At 44.5% G+C, this 18571-nt stretch overlaps 1 protein-coding gene across 1 annotated transcript; it reads right to left on the bottom strand.

Moving 5' to 3' along the window:
- Positions 1-2135: 2135 nt before the first annotated feature.
- On the bottom strand, positions 2136-17915 carry si:ch211-102c2.8 (trichohyalin). The gene is made up of 31 exons (XM_046344934.1): positions 17726-17915; positions 17051-17123; positions 16822-16910; positions 16246-16306; positions 16006-16128; positions 15025-15672; positions 14719-14847; positions 14462-14557; positions 14265-14372; positions 14073-14154; positions 13865-13970; positions 13599-13673; positions 13386-13478; positions 13178-13290; positions 12875-13001; positions 12631-12756; positions 12428-12541; positions 12091-12312; positions 11822-11884; positions 11616-11711; positions 11434-11535; positions 11166-11348; positions 10759-10890; positions 10161-10393; positions 9883-10009; positions 9679-9762; positions 9396-9607; positions 9193-9219; positions 8107-8182; positions 6185-6415; positions 2136-3501 (listed from the first exon to the last, which is right to left on the bottom strand). The coding sequence occupies exons 2-31, from the start codon at positions 17118-17120 to the stop codon at positions 3427-3429; spliced, it is 4023 nt and encodes a 1340-aa protein (XP_046200890.1). The 5' UTR covers positions 17121-17123; positions 17726-17915; the 3' UTR covers positions 2136-3426.
- Positions 17916-18571: the final 656 nt, after the last annotated feature.

Below are 18571 nucleotides of genomic sequence, written 5' to 3'. Positions count from 1 at the left end.
GGAAGTTAGAGGTAGTTTCACGAGCCAATGCTAACTAGCGTTAGCGCAAAGACTGGAAGTCTTTGGGATCAGCTAGCATGAAAGTAGATAAAGAGCTTAATTGCCAAAATCCTGAACTATCCCTTAAATTAAATGTCTATGTTGAAGCTTTAAGACCAGTGGCAACACACGTCAAGTATTTCTGATGTTTGGGAATTGTCTAGTACCTTATGTTCTAACTCTAATGTAACAACTGTTTCATAGCAGACTGCTTAGCCTATTTGGAGAAGTCTCTGTTTTGTTGTAGTTACATTAAATACAATTAAATATGATCTGTGCTTAGCCAATGCTTTGGTTTACAAAGGATAAGGATGTAATTCATTCGACTTTATTCAAAGGGAAGAAGGGCCATTGAGCTCCGATAATGTCAGTGTGAAAGTTTTATACTCATCTTTTAGCACCAGTTGGGTTATGTTTTTAAGAACGGTTACTGTTTAAAGGTGGTTTGGTCCTTGTTTCTGCATTCAAGAATAAAGTTGGTCTTCCTACAATAATGTGAAAAATAATGAATGTACTAAAATTCACCATCATTGTACACTTTGATTGTATCCTCTCATATGCACCTTAACAGAAACATTGGCTAGTTGAGTGGCTAGTTGAACTTAATTTGTTTCTAAATAAATTATTTATTGCTTATGGTGTTAATATAATAATATATATGCCAATTTAGCAGACGCTTTTATCCAAAGCGACTTAGTCATGTGTGCATACATTCTACGTATGGGTGGTCCCGGGGATCGAACCCACTACCCTGGCGTTACAAGCGCCATGCTCTACCAACTGAGCTAAAGTAAAAGTGCAATATGTTCCATGTAAGAAAGCTAATGTTTAACTTCCTTGCTCAGAACATGAGAACATATGAACACTGGTTGTTCCTTTTAACATGAGTCTTCAATATTCCCAGGTAAGAAGTTTTAGGTTGTAGTTAATATAGGAATTATAGGACTATTTCTCTCTATACCATTTGTATTCCATATACCTTTGACTATTGGATGTTCTTATAGGCACTTTAGTATTGGCAGTGTAACAGTATAGCTTCCGTCCCTCTCCTCACTCCTACCTGGGCTCGAACCAGGAACACAACAGCCACCCTCGATGCACCCTCGATGCAGCGTTACCCATGCAGAGCAAGGGGAACAACTACTCCAAGTCTCAGAGCGAGTGATGTTTGAAACGCTATTAGGGCGCCTGATCTCGGGAGTTGATGGGCTTGAAGTCATAAACAGCGCAATGCTAGAAGCACAGCGAAGAGCTGCTGTCAAAAAGCACAAAGGTTTATTCTTTCCGTGAAATACGGAACCGTTCTATATTTTATCTAACGGATGGCTTCCCTCAGTCTAAATATTGCTGTTACATTGTACAGCCTTCAATGTTATGTCATAATTATGTACAATTCTGGCAAATGAATTACGGCCTTTGTTAGGAATAAATGGACATCACACAGTTCGCAATGAGCCAGGCAGCCCAAACAGCTGCATATACCCTAACTTCTTGCACGGAATGCAAGAGAAGTGACAATTTCCCAAGTTATAAGAAATTCATGTTAGCAGGCAATATTAACTAAATATGCAGGTTTAAAAATATATACTTGTGTATTGATTTTAAAGAAAGCCATTGATGTTTATGGTTAGGTACATTGGTGCAAATGCGCTTGTTAAATCATCACCCGTTTTCCAAGTAGGCTGTGATTCAATGAGAAATTAACAGGCACCGTATCGATTATATTCAACACAGGACACACTAGATAACTACACATGGTTGATGATATTACTAGTTTAACTAGTGATTATGTTAAGATTGATTGTTTTTTATAAGATAAGTTTAATGCTAGCTAGCAACTTACCTTGGCTTCTTGCTGACCTCACGTAACAGGTAGTAAGCCTGCCACACAGGCTCCTCGTGGAGTGCAATGTAGGGCAGGTGGTTAGAGCATTGGACTAGTAAACGGAAGGTTGCAAAAACGAATCCCCGAGCTGACAAGGCAAAAATCCGTCGTTCTGCCCCTGAACAAGGCAGCCAACCCACCGCTCCTAGGCCGTCACCGAAAACAAAAATGTGTTCCCAACTGTGTTCATGTACAATGTTTTAATGCCAAAGGGACAACAGTACATACAGTATGAAAACATCACAGATGTTAAATAGTTAAAGTTTATTCCAGGTCCTAACAAAATAGTGTACACTCACTAACCAGTTTATTAGGTATACCACCCCTTTCACAAAAATGGATCACGTAGCTGTGGATTGGTATATAAAGCAGGCAGACATGCATCAAGGCATTCAGTTACTGTTCATTTGTAGAACAGTGGAAGAACCAGTGACATAAGCGACTTGGAGCGTAGTATGATTGTCCGTGCCAGGACGATCCAGTATCTCAGAAACGGCCACCCTCCTGGGCTATTCAGGCACGACAGTGTCTAGGATTTACCAAGAATAGTGCGACAAACAATAAACATCCAGTCAGTGGCAGCCCTGTGGGCGAAAACAGCTCGTTGATGAGAGGTCGAAGGAGAATGGCAAGAATTGTGCAAGCTAACAGGCAGGCCACAAACAGACAAGTAATGGCGCAGTACAACAGTGGTGTGCAGAACGGCATCTCGGAACTCAGAACTTGTCGATCATTTTCACAGGTGGGCTTTTGCAGCAGACGACCACACCAGGTTCCACTCCTAACAGCTAAAAACAAGAAGAAACCGCTCCAGTGGACACACGATCACCAACACTGGACAACTGAGGAGTGGAAAGCATCACCTAGTCCAACAAATCCTGGTTCCTGTTGCGTCATGCTGATGGCAGAGTCAGGATTTGGCGTAAGTAGCATGAGTCCATGGACCCATCCTGCCTGTTGTCAATGGTACAGCCGTTCAGTCTACAGCAACTGCATGACACCATTGCTTCAGCATGGACCAAAATACCTGAGGAACGTTTCCAACTTGCCCCAAAGAATCCAGGCTGTTCTGGGGGCAAAGGGGGTCCGACCCTGTACTAAATAGGTGCACCCAATAAACTGTCCTGTGAGTGTACATTGAGCATAATAATTACAATAGCTCTGTTGCAACATAGAAAGAAACTGACACAAGATTACTTTCTTCTTCAAATGGTCCTAATTTCAGCTTGATCCCACTGCCTAAAGAGTCACAGCTCTGGAATAGGCACTATGCAGACATGTCAGTTGGTTCATCAAACATTCACTCAGTCCCCAACCTTTAGCCTAGCAGTAAGACTTAATTCCTCCAAAGGCAGAAGAATGCCAACTTAACCCATTTTGACCTTGAGGCCATTTACCCTGATCATGTAGTGTCATCCTTTTCAGGAGTACCTTGAAATGATTTGAGACTGCTGTCCTCCAGTAATTCATTTTACAAACACACACACGTCATCTGGCAAAGCTCACAATCCTTCACCCTGTACTGTCCTGGAACGGGAACGACTCCAAAACTGATTGCATTCCTGGGATGGTGTGATCTGATTGCATAAGAATTACAGATAGAATATACCTATTACTCCAGAGAATACGTTCAACTTTTCAAAAATGTCACCCACCACACACATTGTTTCTCCTTAGTGACACATCATAAACCACGCCAACACAATGATACACTGAAGCATGTTTTACACAGTGATGGAAAAAGTACACAGTTATCATACTTGAGTAAAAGTAAACATATACTACCGTTCAAAAGTTTGGGGTCACTTAGAAAACGTATGTCATGCTCTATAAAGGATTCAGAAATGTGGCATAACTGTGTGGCATAACAACCCATGGCAAATGTGACATAACCCACTTTGTCAAATGTGACATAAACCAGTGCTTTTTAAAGAGTGACATAAGCACTGCTTAATAAAGGCTTCACAAAGCTAGATGAGACGATCTATAGATTATAGACCTATAGCCTTGTCATGTTATATTCGTAAAATGTTTCTATGATGGACGGCCTAACAATGTTTACGACATTAAGCCTTATATAGGTGTTATGGATAACAGAAGATGTCTGACTTCAAAGTAAGTACAGCCTCTTATGATATAAAGCATTTATGTACAGACATAATGCGATACATCTCATCTAAAATGTGGACTCATGTTTGCCAAAAAGCACCTGGAAGAAAGATGATCATCAAGACTACTGAAAAAATGTTCTTTGGACAGATGAGACAAAATTATAACTTTTTGGATGAGATGGGTCCCATTATATCTGGCGAAAACCAAACACTGCATTCCACAGTAAGAACCTCATACCAACGGTCAAGCATGGTGGTGGTAGTATGATGGTTTGGGAACCTTTTCTGACTCAGGACCTGGACAACTTGCCTTAAATAGAATGAACCAAGAATTCTGCTCTATCAGAAAATTATACAGGAGAATGTCAGGCCATCCGTCTGAGAGCTGAAACATTGCTGTGTCGTGCAGCAAGACAATGATCCACAATCAAGTCTACATGAAAATGGCTAAAAAGCAACAAATGTGATGTTTTGGAAGTCTAGGCCTAATTCCAATTGAGATGTTTTGGCATGACTTGAAACGAGCAGTTCATGCTTGAAAAGCCACAAGTGTTGCTGAGTTCTACTTTTTTCACAGCACTGTATGTGTTCTGAGTAACAGAATTCAAATCGTCCATAGTCTGAATTTAGCCTGTGGGCTGAGTGTCAATAAATATGTTACAAACATTCTGCCCTTTTACGAAGGTTCTCTCATGATCCACAGGCCACAGGGAGTGAGGGGTATTAGGATGGGTTGATGGACCAGCAAAGTGTGTGTGTGTCAGAGCCACGTTTGGGATAACAACCAGGTGTTCCTGTTCTGTTCCCATGAGACCAGGGCTTAGGCCTAATTTCAAATCAGATGAAGCACTGACCCGCGATAGCAGACAGTGTTTTGGCTGTGTCGGAAGTGTAACTGTGTTAGAGCTGTCAAACTGGTGAGTGACTGCTCGTCATTGTCACAAAGCCACACCTGTCCCACTCGCGTTAAGTTCAGAACGGGAAAGTATAGACTATATAAAACTAATAATACTCTAATTGAAAATCATTAAACAAAATAACGAGGAAATAAAAAAACAAATTGTCACACACCAGATAGATGCATTGAAAGGTGTTGTTTTACAGGGTTAGCCATAGTAGTACAGAGCTCCTGGAGCAAATCAGGGTTAAGTGCCTTGCCAAGGGCACATCGAAAGACTTTTCACAGATTTCTCACTTACTGGCCCAATACTCGAACCGCTAGGCTACCTGTCGCCCTAAATAATGAGCATCAGTCTAATCGAGGTGTAGATCTCACATTCCACTTTTCAAACAAGACTAATTTGACTGTGCAGCCAATGGCAAGGTCCGCTTTAGGTATAATACAGGGAGCAGCTTGTGGATTTGACAGCTCTAATGCAGTTCCACCTCTGACACCGCCATAACAACCAGGTGTTGGCTAGCGCGGATCTGATAGAATCTAGCCCTTGAATACAACCTGGACTCTCTGTGGTTGATCTTTCAGCGGGAGAGGGTGAATGTGACAAAGACCTGACTGAGTCCAGCAGCGCACAGTATGGCTCAAGTTATATTGTTGTGTGTGACTGTGCATGTTCCTGTACTGAGGAAGATGTAACTTGGTTCCAGGAGAAAGCCACTTTCCATTCCTTATGTTGGGGGATTTCATCAAAGTAAGTTGTGCCTGGTGTAATGGGGCTACCATGACTGCACTTTATGGAGCATGTGTCATCCTGCAGCATAGCATTTTGAGGAAGGTTGGGGTAAGGTCCAATATTGGCTACACACCCAAGAGGGAAAGAGGTTGGGCCCTCCTAGAAATGTTTTAGAGTATGACATGACAAGGTTGGAGATGCTTTGTGAAACCTCAATTTAATATTATTTATAAAGCTTTTGATAAGCATTGGTTTATGTCACATTTGCCATTGGTGGTTATGCCACAAAGTTATGCAACATTTATGAATCCTTTACAGAGCATGACATACGGTTATAGATAATCCGTGACCCATTTATGTAGTGTTTATGAAGTCTTTATGAATGCTTTATGTATGCCTTTGTAAGTAGCACTTCATTTAAATCAGGATCTCAAATACTATTATTATTACTAAATTATTACTATTAGTAGGACAGAGGATGTCATTGCCTGCCCACTCAATTGGCAGATGGAACTCACCGTCTCCAGATAGGACCCAGCCAGCTCCATTGGGGCCCTGCCTAGAGGGGTCCTGCCCAATTGAGAGGGGCTGCAGGCATGGGCCTGGTTCTCAGCACGGAGCTGTTTGACCCGGCTCTGGAGGTGACGCAGTAGCTTGAAGGAGGCCAGGTCTGAGGACCCGGGGGAGATAGGGGCTTCCCCAATGTGGAGTGAGGGAGAGGATTGCTGAGCTCCAGAGTCAGTGCATTCCTAACAGGAGACAGGGAGATGGGAGAGGAGAGCAAACGGTTGGGGATTAGAGACAGACAAAGGAGAAGAGAAGGAGAAATTGAATCTAGGCCCTAAAGTAGTCTCTATGGTTACCAGATGTCAAATTCTTCTCAGGGCAGAACTGAATTTCAGCCCCTTTCTGATGTCCTGACTTATTTACATTTGTCCCGTATTTCAGACTTCCCATTAATTTGATGAGAATTGCATTCCAAGTTGGAGGGGTGTGGACATGAAGGTAAGGTTAAGTTTATGGCTAGGGCTATTTCTAGGGTTAGGGTTATTTCTAGGGTTAGGGTTATTTCTAGGGATAGGGTTATTTCTAGGGTTAGGGTTATTTCTAGGGTTAGGGTTATTTCTAGGGTTAGGATTATTTCTAGGGTTAGGGCTATTTCTAGGGTTAGGGCTATTTCTAGGGTTAGGGTTATTTCCAGGGTTAGGGTTATTTCTAGGGTTAGGGCTATTTCTAGGGTTAGGGTTATTTCTAGGGTTAGGGTTATTTCTAGGGTTAGGGCTATTTCTAAGGTTAGGGTTATTTCTAGGGTTAGGGTTATTTCTAGGGTTAGGGCTATTTCTAGGGTTAGGATTATTTCTAGGGTTAGGGCTATTTCTAGGGTTAGGGTTATTTCTAGGGTTAGGGCTATTTCTAGGGTTAGGATTATTTCTAGGGTTAGGGCTATATTTCTAGGGTTAGGGTTATTTCTAGGGTTAGGGTTATTTCTAGGGTTAGGGTTATTTCTAGGGTTAGGGCTATTTCTAGGGTTAGGGTTATTTCTAGGGTTAGGGCTATTTCTAGGGTTAGGGTTATTTCTAGGGTTAGGGCTATTTCTAGGGTTAGGGTTATTTCTAGGGTTAGGGTTATTTCTAGGGTTAGGGTTATTGATTAATTCGAGTTTGGTCATTTGAATTGGATGAAATTATTTTGATTTGTTTAGTTATTATTTTGGAATAAACTGATTGATTAATTTAATAATAATTTAATCCAACTCACAATAATACATTTACCCAAATCAAAAATAATAATTCCATCAACTCCAAATAATTTATTCCAACTCAAAATCATGTTTATCTCATTTAGGGCTAGATTCAATCAGATTTGCGTTAGCCAACACCCACATAGCTGGCGTTTTGACCGTGTCTGAGGTTGGCCTGTGAAATCCACAAGCGGCTCCCGGCGTTATACCTATAGAGGACATTGCCACTCATTCACATTAGTAGGAATCCCATGCAGCCGTGTTTACAAGTTCGAACACTGGAATGTGTGACCTACACCTTGATTAGGCCGATAGAAATCCTCATTATTTCGTTTAATGATTCTCAATTTGAGTGTCATTATTTCTATATAGCCCACACGCTCGTTCTGAACCTCTAACGCGAGTGGGACGGGTGTGGCTTCGTGACAATGACCATGAGCAGCCGCTTACCGATTTGACACCTCAATCTGCCAAAACATCAGCTATGCTTGATCTGATTGAATCTAGGCCTTAAATGAATCAATCAGTATAATAAAAATGTCATGCTTTTTGCCCTACCGTGCTAACCCTAACCCTTACTTTAACTGCACATTCTGTTAACCCCAGCCTTGACCAGCAACCAGTAAACTAAGCACAAAAAAAACTTGTTGGAGTAGCTTCATGCTCAGGCTCCCGCAGGTTTTATATGGTGATGGTTACCCCAGTAATGCGTCTCATCTCCCCTTCCAGTTTCTCCAGCTTCCTCTGCTTCTCCTCTTGTGCCTTAGGTGCCTTTCTGCAACACAAACATACCCAGATATTATTAGATTAGATCGTTTGTAGGAAATACCTTCTCCTGACAGAGCATAACTAATGTGCAACTTTGATGGTTAATGACACTGTATAAACATATTAGTGCTAACAGTGTAAAAACTACTGAACAGAACTGCTCTACAGTGTAAAAACTACTGAACAGAACTGCTCTACAGTGTACAAACTACTGAACAGAACTGCACTACAGTGTACAAACTACTGAACAGAACTGCTCTACAGTGTACAAACTACTGAACAGAACTGCTCTACAGTGTACAAACTACTGAACAGAACTGCTCTACAGTGTACAAACTACTGAACAGAACTGCTCTACAATGTACAAACTACTGAACATAACTGCTCTACAGTGTACAAACTACTGAACAGAACTGCTCTACAGTGTACAAACTACTGAACAGAACTGCTCTACAGTGTACAAACTACTGAACAGAACTGCTCTACAGTGTACAAACTACTGAACAGAACTGCACTACAGTGTACAAACTACTGAACAGAACTGCACTACAGTGTACAAACAACTGAACAGAACTGCACTACAGTGTACAAACTACTGAACAGAACTGCTCTACAGTGTACAAACTACTGAACAGAACTGCTCTACAGTGTACAAACTACTGAACAGAACTGCTCTACAGTGTACAAACTACTGAACAGAACTGCTCTACAGTGTACAAACTACTGAACAGAACTGCTCTACAGTGTACAAACTACTGAACAGAACTGCTCTACAGTGTACAAACTACTGAACAGAACTGCTCTACAGTGTACAAACTACTGAACAGAACTGCTCTACAGTGTACAAACTACTGAACAGAACTGCTCTACAGTGTACAAACTACTGAACAGAACTGCTCTACATATCTCATGATGATGATTATGATGATTTGTAAGAAGAATGGGACTACTAGTTAGTGAGTTAGACTCTAGGCTTAGTCTCTAGACATGCTGTCTCAAAATGGTAAAGCCAGTTACCTCCCCTTTAACAACTTTGCCTTGCACCTGTTGGTTGGCAAAAGTGAAAACACTGAACACAACAGAACACTTCCAAAAGTCAGTTAATGATACAACATTTTCAAAGCCTGCTCATCTTCATCAGAAGAAAATAAGGATGAAGGCCAAAAGTGAGTTTTAAAACTCTACTCTGTGTAAATAGTGTGGGATTGTACGCTACACACCTCTCCAGTTCGGCTGTCAACTCCTCCTCAAACTTGCGTGCCAGGCGCGCAGTGGTCTGCTCCTTCCACTGTCCCATGCTCCTCTGCACCCGGCGCAGTTCCTGGTCTTTGGCCTGCAGCTGCCTGCGCAGGGACGCAGCCAAACCTCCTGTCTCATCTCCTTCCTCCCGCACCTGGGCCTGCTGCAGATCGCTCAGCTCCTCAATGTGCTCCTGCAGCGGTAATATATGACTGTACACTCTGTGTGTGTGTGTGAGTCACACAAAGACAGTGAGATCCATACCTGAATGAGTGTCTCCTTCAGTGAGTCCAGAGCCTGCTGTCTCTCCGTCTCCATCTGTTCCCTCTGAATACGGAACTCCCGCTCCTAAAGTACACAAATGTGATTCTTAACAGCATGTGTAACGCAACAGAAGTGTAAGCATGTTTGTATGTGCTGTATCTGTATGCATTTGTGTGTATTTTAGTGAGTGTGTCCTGAACACACTTTGTCCCGGCTCAGCTGCTGAGTGCTGCGTCTCTGTAAGTCAAGCTCCTGCTGTAGTTGACTGATTGACTGCTGCAACTGCTCTCTGAGGACCTGCAGGGTTTGGACTGCCTGGGCCACCGTAGGACTGCAGCACAGCACCAATATAGAGCCCCAACACCAAAATATTAGAATACACAGTATTATATCCAAATGCATATGCTGATAATGAAATGTGTGCTTCTGTATGTGTATAAGAGAGGATATGAGTGTGTGTGTTTGTGTCTGTGTGAGATTACCTGTGTGGGAGCTGAAGGGAGCTCCCTACGGCCCCACTGTGTTCCAGCAGGTGCTGAAGATGCTGACACTCTGCCCCCATCTCCTGGGCCCAGTGTCTGTGCTGCTGCTCCAGCCTGGCTGCGGCCTGCTTGTGGATGTGCTCCCTCTCCCCCAGCAGCACCTGCAGTCTACCAGCCTGCTCCTCTGCTTGTTGGATGACCTGCTCCAGCCTCAACGTTTCCCTCTCGCCCTCCTACGACCACAGCCTAGTCAGTTCACCATGTCAACCATACACTGGAAACCAGGGGTGCAACTTTCACTGGGGATGGGGGGGACATGTCCCCCACATTCTGATATTGCATTTTTGTCTCCCCCAGTTTTATCATTGGAATGTGATAAACAACAAGGCAATGGTGTGCTTTAGGATCATGCAAACGCCTCCGAGCGGTCTGGTAGGCTTATCTGTCTTTATCTGACCGGATAAAACAAATACAAATAATACGAAGAAGAATTATGTTCCCCCCACTTCTAAAACCAAAGTTGCGCCACTGCTGGAAACTATACACTGTATGTAGTCGTCTCCAGATGCTAGTTTATAAGGTGGTCGCCTGTCATCACCTGTTCCATGTGCCTGCGCAGTCTCTGTAGCTCAACCTGGTGCTTCTCTCTCAGGGACCTACGCATTGCAGCGAGAGCAGACGCCTGCTCACTCTGCTGCACAAGGCCCTCACTTTCCAGCTCCTGCACTTTCTGAGAGCGGAGGGAGAGAGGAATGACATCTCTATTTCACACATGTTCAAGTATGAATTGGAAATGTGTAGTTTTGCATATCTCAACTCCCCCTGAGACACCATCGGAGAGGGGTCATGGCCAGGGTCTGCCCCTATCAACAGTGAACCTGGAGCAATTAGGGTTAAGTGCCTTTTTCACCTTGTTGGCTCGGGTATTCGAACTACAACCTGTCGGTTACTGGCCCATCACTCTAACTGCTAGGCTACCTGCCGCCCTATCTTGGTTCTGCTTACTGTCCTCAGTTCTACCACTTTGCTTTGAAGAGCCAAGGCATTCCTCTTCTCTCTCTCAGTCTCTCCCCTCATTCTCTCCAGAGCCTCCCGGCCTTGCTCCTCCAATATCCCACACTGCAACTGCAGAGCCGCTTCTTTCTCTGCCGCCCATTTCTTCCTCTCACGCTCTATGGTGCCGTGCATCTAAGGTAGAGAACAGGTACTGTTATCAAATTTGTTTTACATTACATCTGACAGAAAAGGAGACAGAGGAAGTAGGAGTATATACCATCTCCTGAGCTTCCGCACACAGCTCGTCCTCTCGCCTCCTCATCACCTCCTTCTGCTCCTTAAGAGCCCCCCTCAGCTTCCACCACTCCTCCTCCTTCATCTGCAAAGGAAACTGTGAAACTGACCCAGGAACAGTATGGTGTGATTCTTTCAGAGGACAGGACAGCCTGAGATACAGACCTGGATGCAGCTCTGTATGGACTCAATGTGCTGTGTGTGAGACAGGGCCTGTTCTCTGAGAGAAACTGTTTTCTCTTCTTCAGCTTGAATATGAGCCTGGACACACAGCAGCAAGAACAACATAAATGCTTGACTCTGATAGAACACAAAGGAAATATGGGGATCTTTGCTAATGTTAAATAAACCCAGTTGACGGAGCCTCTCACCTGCTGGATGTGTTTCTCATGAGACAAAGCCAACTCTTTCTTCAGCTGCTCCAGCTCCCGCTGCTAACGGAGACAAACAAAACCACCCCTTACATACTGCACACATACACATTTAACTACATATGCTTTCACGCTATCATGCACACTGTGAGTTACCCACATTTATAATGGGTGAGAGCTGTTATAAGATGGAATTCGGACATTCACACGCACAGTCAAGCTGACTCATCCATCGACACTGTGCACTAAGGACTACCCAGCCCACACACCGTCTGCGTGAGTGCCTGCTCCTGGGTCTCTCTCAGGGAGATGCTGTGCAGCTTCCTCAGGCTGCGGAGCTCCCCCTGGAGCCCATCTCTCTCTGCCTGCAAGGCACTCCTCTCCTCCTGGAACCCCAGCAGCTGCAGCTCCTTCTGGGCTACTATCCTCTCCACCCTGCTCTCACTCTCCCCCAGCTCTTTCTGTAGCTCACAAACCTGCACCTCCACTGCCTGCGAGACAGAGGATGGGAGAGAACGGTGGACTGTGAGATGTTGATACAGATAGAGGGTCAGAGGTGTGGTTATGATAAAGGGTAATAATAAGGTAGACAGGTGTAGATGGTACCTCCTCCTCCTCCTGTTTCAGCCTGTGTTTCTCCTCCAGACATGCACACCTATCCCTCAGTAACTTCTCCTCCTCTGTTACATGCTGGAGCTCCTCGTGAGCTTCGTCCAACTTCTGACACACATGCAGAGAGACTAATTGAAACGCATTCAAAGCAGTGACTATCCCTGTAATATGTTCTGAGCACCAGTCTAATGCTGTACCTCTTGCATAGAGTCCAGTTTGAGTCTAGAGCACCGCTGCTCGGAAAACAGCTCTGTCTTGGCACTGTTCAGCTGTCTGTCCAACTCCTCTCTCTCAAGGACAGACATACTGACACTGGTCACTCTCTGAGACAGTGGGGGAGGAGGTAGGAGGGAGAGGGCATGAAATGGTAATAATTAAATCATTTGAATGTAATAGAGAGGGGGAGGGGGTGTCAAGCGGGCTAGAAAAAGCATGTGTTACCCTGTCCATGCAGGTCCCATCCATTAAGGCAGTTCTGTGTTTACATAGAGCAGCCAGCTCCTCCTTCAGATCCCTGACCTCCTGCAAACAGGAGTCCCTCTGCCTCTGTAGCCGGCACAGCTGAGAACTACAATACACTCAATACATCACTGTGAATACAGCCTAATCAGCAATGAACATTATAGAGGTGAGTATAGAATAGGAATTGTAGACAGTACAAGCTCTTCCTAATAGTATTGTTTTGGCAAACTGTATTCTGTTTAAAGAGATACAGTGCAGTAACAGGGTTAAGTATGTGGATACCTGGTGCTGTCTGCTTCTGCCTTGCTGTCTCTCAGGCTGGCCTCCAGACTCCTCCCCTCCCTTTCCATCTGCTCTGCCCCCGCACGCAGCTGCTCCCACTCCTGCATGGCATGCTGGGACACAGAACACAGCACATCTCAGTGTTAGCCGTTGTCATGGATTCACGGGACAAAGAACTAGTCACAATATGGAAGGTATTGTCTTGTACTTTTCTTTTCTGAAGAAGGTCAGTGAGGGACAGTTCAGTCTCACACAGCTGAGCTCTCTTCATCCTCAGCCTCTTCTCCTCCTTCTCACAGTCCTAAAACACAAACAAAGATAACTACACACAGACAACAAGACACAAAACTCACATATCCTTAGCATAATACTTGAATGCAGGAAATATCAGGAGAGGTGAGTAGAGTGAGTAGAATCTCACCTGTCTGAGGGTCGCCAGCTCCTCCTCCATCTGTAGCCAGTCTGACCTCACCTCCTCCAGACGACCCCCAGGCCTCTGCTGAGTGGAGTCAGGGGTTTGAGAGACAGTATCAGGAGGCCTGTTTTTACACACCTCAGCTGGAGAATAACTGCTCACATGGAGCGAACAAGTGTTAACAAGCATATCAATCAACAGATGGCTTTCCCCATAACTAAGAGTCAATGGACATAAAGCCTCACTGTCTGCCACAGGAGTTATGCTCTCACCGTACACACATGTCCCCCTGTGTCCTTGTCAGGCCTACGTCTCCTCCTCCAGCGGACACAGCCCTCATCTGTGTCCTCATCATCGTCATCCACAGAGAGCCCACACCTGACGACAGATACAATAGTGAAGGATATGAAACAAAGAATGGCTCGTCAGATTGTATTGCAGACTGACGTCACATCAATTTGTTGATTCAGTGAAGGCTACCTGTGAGTGTCTCTTCTGCTTTTGTGTGCTTTACGAAGAGGTAGACTGTCACTGGTCACATTTCCATTGCTAGCTATCAGTGCTTCACAAGCACAGGACAAACAAACAAAGAAATATACTTTCACATTTGGTTATAGTGTAGTTAGTGGCATAATATCATTCAATAATCACGCCTAGTCCTGAAAGTTTTACCTGGAGTAAACTTGAGATTCCTTGGCTCCAGAGTGGGTGTGTCATAGTCACTCTGGTCAGTGTCGAGACCATCCACGTGGCTGACAGACCGAATGGCTGACAGGTATCCTATGGTGACGTAAGACAGATCTTAATAATGTGAACTACTTAATTTTCCTTCTGAATGGTGATCATAGCCCCTAGCTCCTGCCTTTCACCTGGCCTGCTGTGGACGTGTTGCCAGACCTTCTCTGTGCGTACTGAGTCCAGGTCACTGTCTATGGTCACTGTGTCAAAATTCCACACAGGCACTCCTGGGGGAGACACGAAGAGGCTGCAGTTACTGTTAGAGACAGCTGACTTTTTTTGCTTCAAATATCCGTAACATGAAGCCATGCTAATTCATAGGGAAGAGCGTATGAGCTAAAAGATGTTAGTAGATGTTAGCTAGTAGATGTTCTGTGTGGTAGAGTACCTGCCAGGTGTCTGGTGGTGGTTCTAGCAGCATGGTGCCTGTTCTCCTTGGTTCCCTCAGGCTCCAGACTGGAACAGGCCTCAATGAGAACCCCTGTACGAACACTGCTAGTGCTGGGCGGACCAGGCACTGACACAGGAACCAGTGGAAACAGACAGAAGCATCAGTATTATAATGCAGGAACATAATAAGTGAGAGGCCTTACAGTATAAGACTAACTTCTATGAGTACTGTCCCCTTTCCCCTCTGATGACTACCGCCAACTCTGACACTAGGCCCACCGCAGGAGGATGTCAGCCCTCTCACCTGTGGCAGGCTGGGGTAACCCAAAGGACTGTGAACATGTCTCTACTGACAGCTGTCTATCACCCCCTGGTGGAGTCACTAGAGAGTGAAGACAGCATTCACTCCTGCTAAGACCACTAAGCCTCTGTGGTGCTCTTGTGTGGCTCCCACTGGCACCTAGGTTTCCACTCCAGTTAGTTCTCCTCTCTCCATGCCTGTGATGAGTCTGGCTCTCCTGGCCTTGCTTGTCCATGTGATGGGGAAGCTCTGTATAACCCATGCCTCTATCCACAACCTCTCCCCCAGTAGCAGTGAGACCACCTGCTTGCTTTGATGCTGTCCTTTCAGCCTCTTCCTCTCCAAAGGACTGTCCCAGGTTCCTACTCCAGTCTCTGGCCAGTCTTTGTTTGGTCCTGTCTGGCAGCCTCACCACCATCTCCTCCCTGAAGCGCATGGCAAAGTCCTCTGTGCAGATACTTTCTGGAGGGGAGCACAGCTCTCCTGCTAACCCTCCTCCACAGGCATAAGTCCCCAACAGCCTCTCCAACCTCCAGTGACACTGCTCCTTCCGGGACTCTACACCCTCCTCTTCCTCTGTCATCACTTCAACTGTCCTCTGCTCCTCTTCCTCCTGATCGGCAGGGTCCACCCGTTCTCCTGAGCTCTTCTCTGGGGGGAGAGCAGAGGGGAGAGGGGTGAGAGACATCCAGGCTAAACCAAGGTCCAGGTCAGTGAAGGGGAGAGAGGCTGGGTCATGTGATGTGGGTAAGGTGAGGGTCAGAGTAGAAGAGTCTCTGTAAAGGACAGTGAGTTCTAATATCCAGTAGTCCTTTTTCTGAGGGTTCTCTCCTTAATGGTAATGATATGGTATTGGTTGCTCAGTTCTGGCAAATGATTATTGATCATTCCAGAATCCTCACACTCTAAAAGGGATCAAGTTACAATGGCTGTAAAGACTGGATTGGGACAAGTTGCAGAGGACACTGCATGTAACATTCTCACCTGAAGATAGGTCCCTGGTCTCAGAGCGTACCACGTCAAGACAAGAGATGGGGGTGTCGTTAGTGGGGATGGTACTTCCCAGTCCTGTATCCCTGCTCACAGACTGGCTACTGCTAAGATGAGCTATAATAAACAGAGTATGAGAGCAATAGAGATATTAAAATACTAGAGAGTTACTATTTGACAAAAAGTATCACTCAAGATGTGATGTAGTAAATTAAACTACATACAACAACATACCTGTATTGAGGCAATCATGTTTTCTGGAGATACCTTCAATGCCATTGCTATGGCTCTGCACCTGTGAACATTTAGCTACTCATAATGGTACAACTTTTAATGGTCCAATGCAGATGTTTTTATCTCAATATCAAATCATTTATGGGTAACTATTCAGCACCCTATTGTGAGTGATTTCAATACAAATGGTAAAAAAATGTACAAAAATGTCTTCTTAGCAGAGCAATTTCTCAAGCAAGAATTTTGCTAGGACTGTCTAGGAGTGGTCTGAGTGGGAAGGGGAAAACTGAAAACTAGCTGTTGGGCTAAGAGGTTTGGAACTCTCTTCCTCATTGTGTCTATTGTCATTTATCCAAAACTGGCTGAAATTTCAGGCAGGCTTTTCAAACAGTTGTTACACTAAAAAGGCATTGTCATAATTTTTCACAATTTCACAATATTATTCCAACCTCATAGTGTGGAAACACAGGAAAATCACATTTTTGACTGCACTCTGCCTTTAAGACAAACTAAACAAAAATACAATTACGAGTCTGGAACCCTGTAAAACTCTAAGGATGGCTGCAGCACACTGACCTGCAGGCGGCTCAGCTGGGCATCGATGGCATCTAGGAGGAGGTCACAGTGATCCTGTGGCAGAGGGGCATTGCTGTCTTCATCCAGGCCTGAGTGAGCAGAGGGTATATAGGGAACAGGAAACGGTTTAGTCCAGAGAGAAGAGAAGGAATGAGAATGAGTAGGAACAAAGACAGGTAGAGGAATTCAGTCTGAAGTCTCTATAGTCCCAGATAGGACATTATCTGACCAGTGTAAAGAAGCTCATCTGTGTCTTCTGCAGCGTCTCTTTCTGCCCCTTCAAAACTGCCATCGGCCATTTCCTGTAAAACACACTCAGAAATATAGACACAACATTCTCGAATACCTAATAGCAAAGTGATGTCGGTGGTGGTGAGTGGGGGTTGTCGTTGGTCATGGGTTGCTCTGGAAACCCAGAGCCTTAGACTGGGGGCCTTAAGGCTGCTGAGCTTCCTTTCACAAAGAAGCCAATACATTCTGGTGGCACTATGGCCAGCTCACATGTAAACATACACTTTGTAGTTTACAGTGATTGTGGAATTCCTTCCACTGACCGAGTAGGAAAGCTGTCCTGTAGGCTTACAATTTGGAAACAGCATTACAAATTCCAATGTTTCAAGAATGTAAAAAAAACACATCTGATAAAGCATCCAGCTCTGAGTTGATTTGATGGTGGTTCCATTAGAATTCATGCACTCTAATGAAAAGTCCATGCATATGTGCATTTGGTTGAACAGTGTGCATAGTGCGCAAATAAGACTGTAATGTGACATATACAACATTTCTCGATAGCTTTACATTTCACATTTACATTACACAGCCAGGTAGCCCATATTTTTAAAACATAAGCAGCGTAAATGGTTCCTTCTCATTGTTTAAATTTAACCATAAATTCAACACTTACTTTCTGAATGGTATGAAACAAAGTTCGTAGACTCCTTTCCAGCTTGACTTGATTGACAGGAGCATTGCTTGGGTTTCCAAGCAACCTTCAAACAGTGCTCCCCCACCCGGGTCTAAGCCAAGCGGTTCAAACCGTATAATAACTGTTCAAACTGAGCGACCAGGCGAGCGCACATCACAGCAAGCTTCCCCCTCCGGTGAAAACAGCGGGAGTCAGAGCGCCACTGCTCTGCAAAGGCCTCATTGGAGTGTTTTAAGCTACATTCTTTCATTCCTCGGCTATCAGAACTGTAGTTTGAACAGCTAGCTGCACGTTTATTACGGCTAAGTAACCTAAGGGCTCAATTCAATCTTTAAAGCAGAAGTTTACAGATCCCGCGATAAATATCCGATTGAGCCGATATGTGCAGTGTTGACCGTGGATGCGGTCTCCGCTAAAGCGTTATCACCTTAAAATGTCAATCACTCCGTAATGCTAAACTACACAAAGCTAACATTGAACAGACGCACATCCAGTTTCAACAGAAACACTTTTATTATCTCATGTTTGTCATTGTGTCTTTCTTTTGAAGACAATGTTACATGTGTATAAATTAAGGGAGAAAAAAAACACAATTATAAAAGACCAACCCCGGTTGCAGTTACACCTGAACAGAGATGCATATGTGTGAGATAGTGTGTGTGGAATATGTGTGGAATATGAGCGTGTGTCAGTGAGGTTGAAGTGAGTATGGTAAGGCCAGACCCCGCTCACCTCCGTCCTTCCACCCACTCCTTCAGTACCAGGTCCTTAGTAGTGATACGGGTCACACAGGCTCTTACTGTATTAGAACGAGTCCAAACAGCA

This window comes from Oncorhynchus gorbuscha, linkage group LG04 (genome assembly GCF_021184085.1).
Source record: "Oncorhynchus gorbuscha isolate QuinsamMale2020 ecotype Even-year linkage group LG04, OgorEven_v1.0, whole genome shotgun sequence".
NCBI classification, from domain to species: Eukaryota; Metazoa; Chordata; class Actinopteri; order Salmoniformes; family Salmonidae; genus Oncorhynchus; species Oncorhynchus gorbuscha.
This window is presented reverse-complemented; position numbering and strand designations above follow the sequence as displayed.

What these genes read in the sequence shown, in the direction of transcription:
- si:ch211-102c2.8 (XM_046344934.1), bottom strand. Translation starts at nt 17,120, where the DNA reads ATGGCCGATGGCAGTTTTGAAGGGGCAGAAAGAGACGCTGCAGAAGAC. An exon ending in CAGGGGGACATGTGTGTACG is followed by an intron (nt 13,674 to 13,864) that starts GTGAGAGCATAA and finishes TCCACTCAGCAG; the next exon opens with AGGCCTGGGGGTCGTCTGGA. An exon ending in CCATACAGAGCTGCATCCAG is followed by an intron (nt 11,536 to 11,615) that starts GTCTGTATCTCA and finishes TTTCCTTTGCAG; the next exon opens with ATGAAGGAGGAGGAGTGGTG.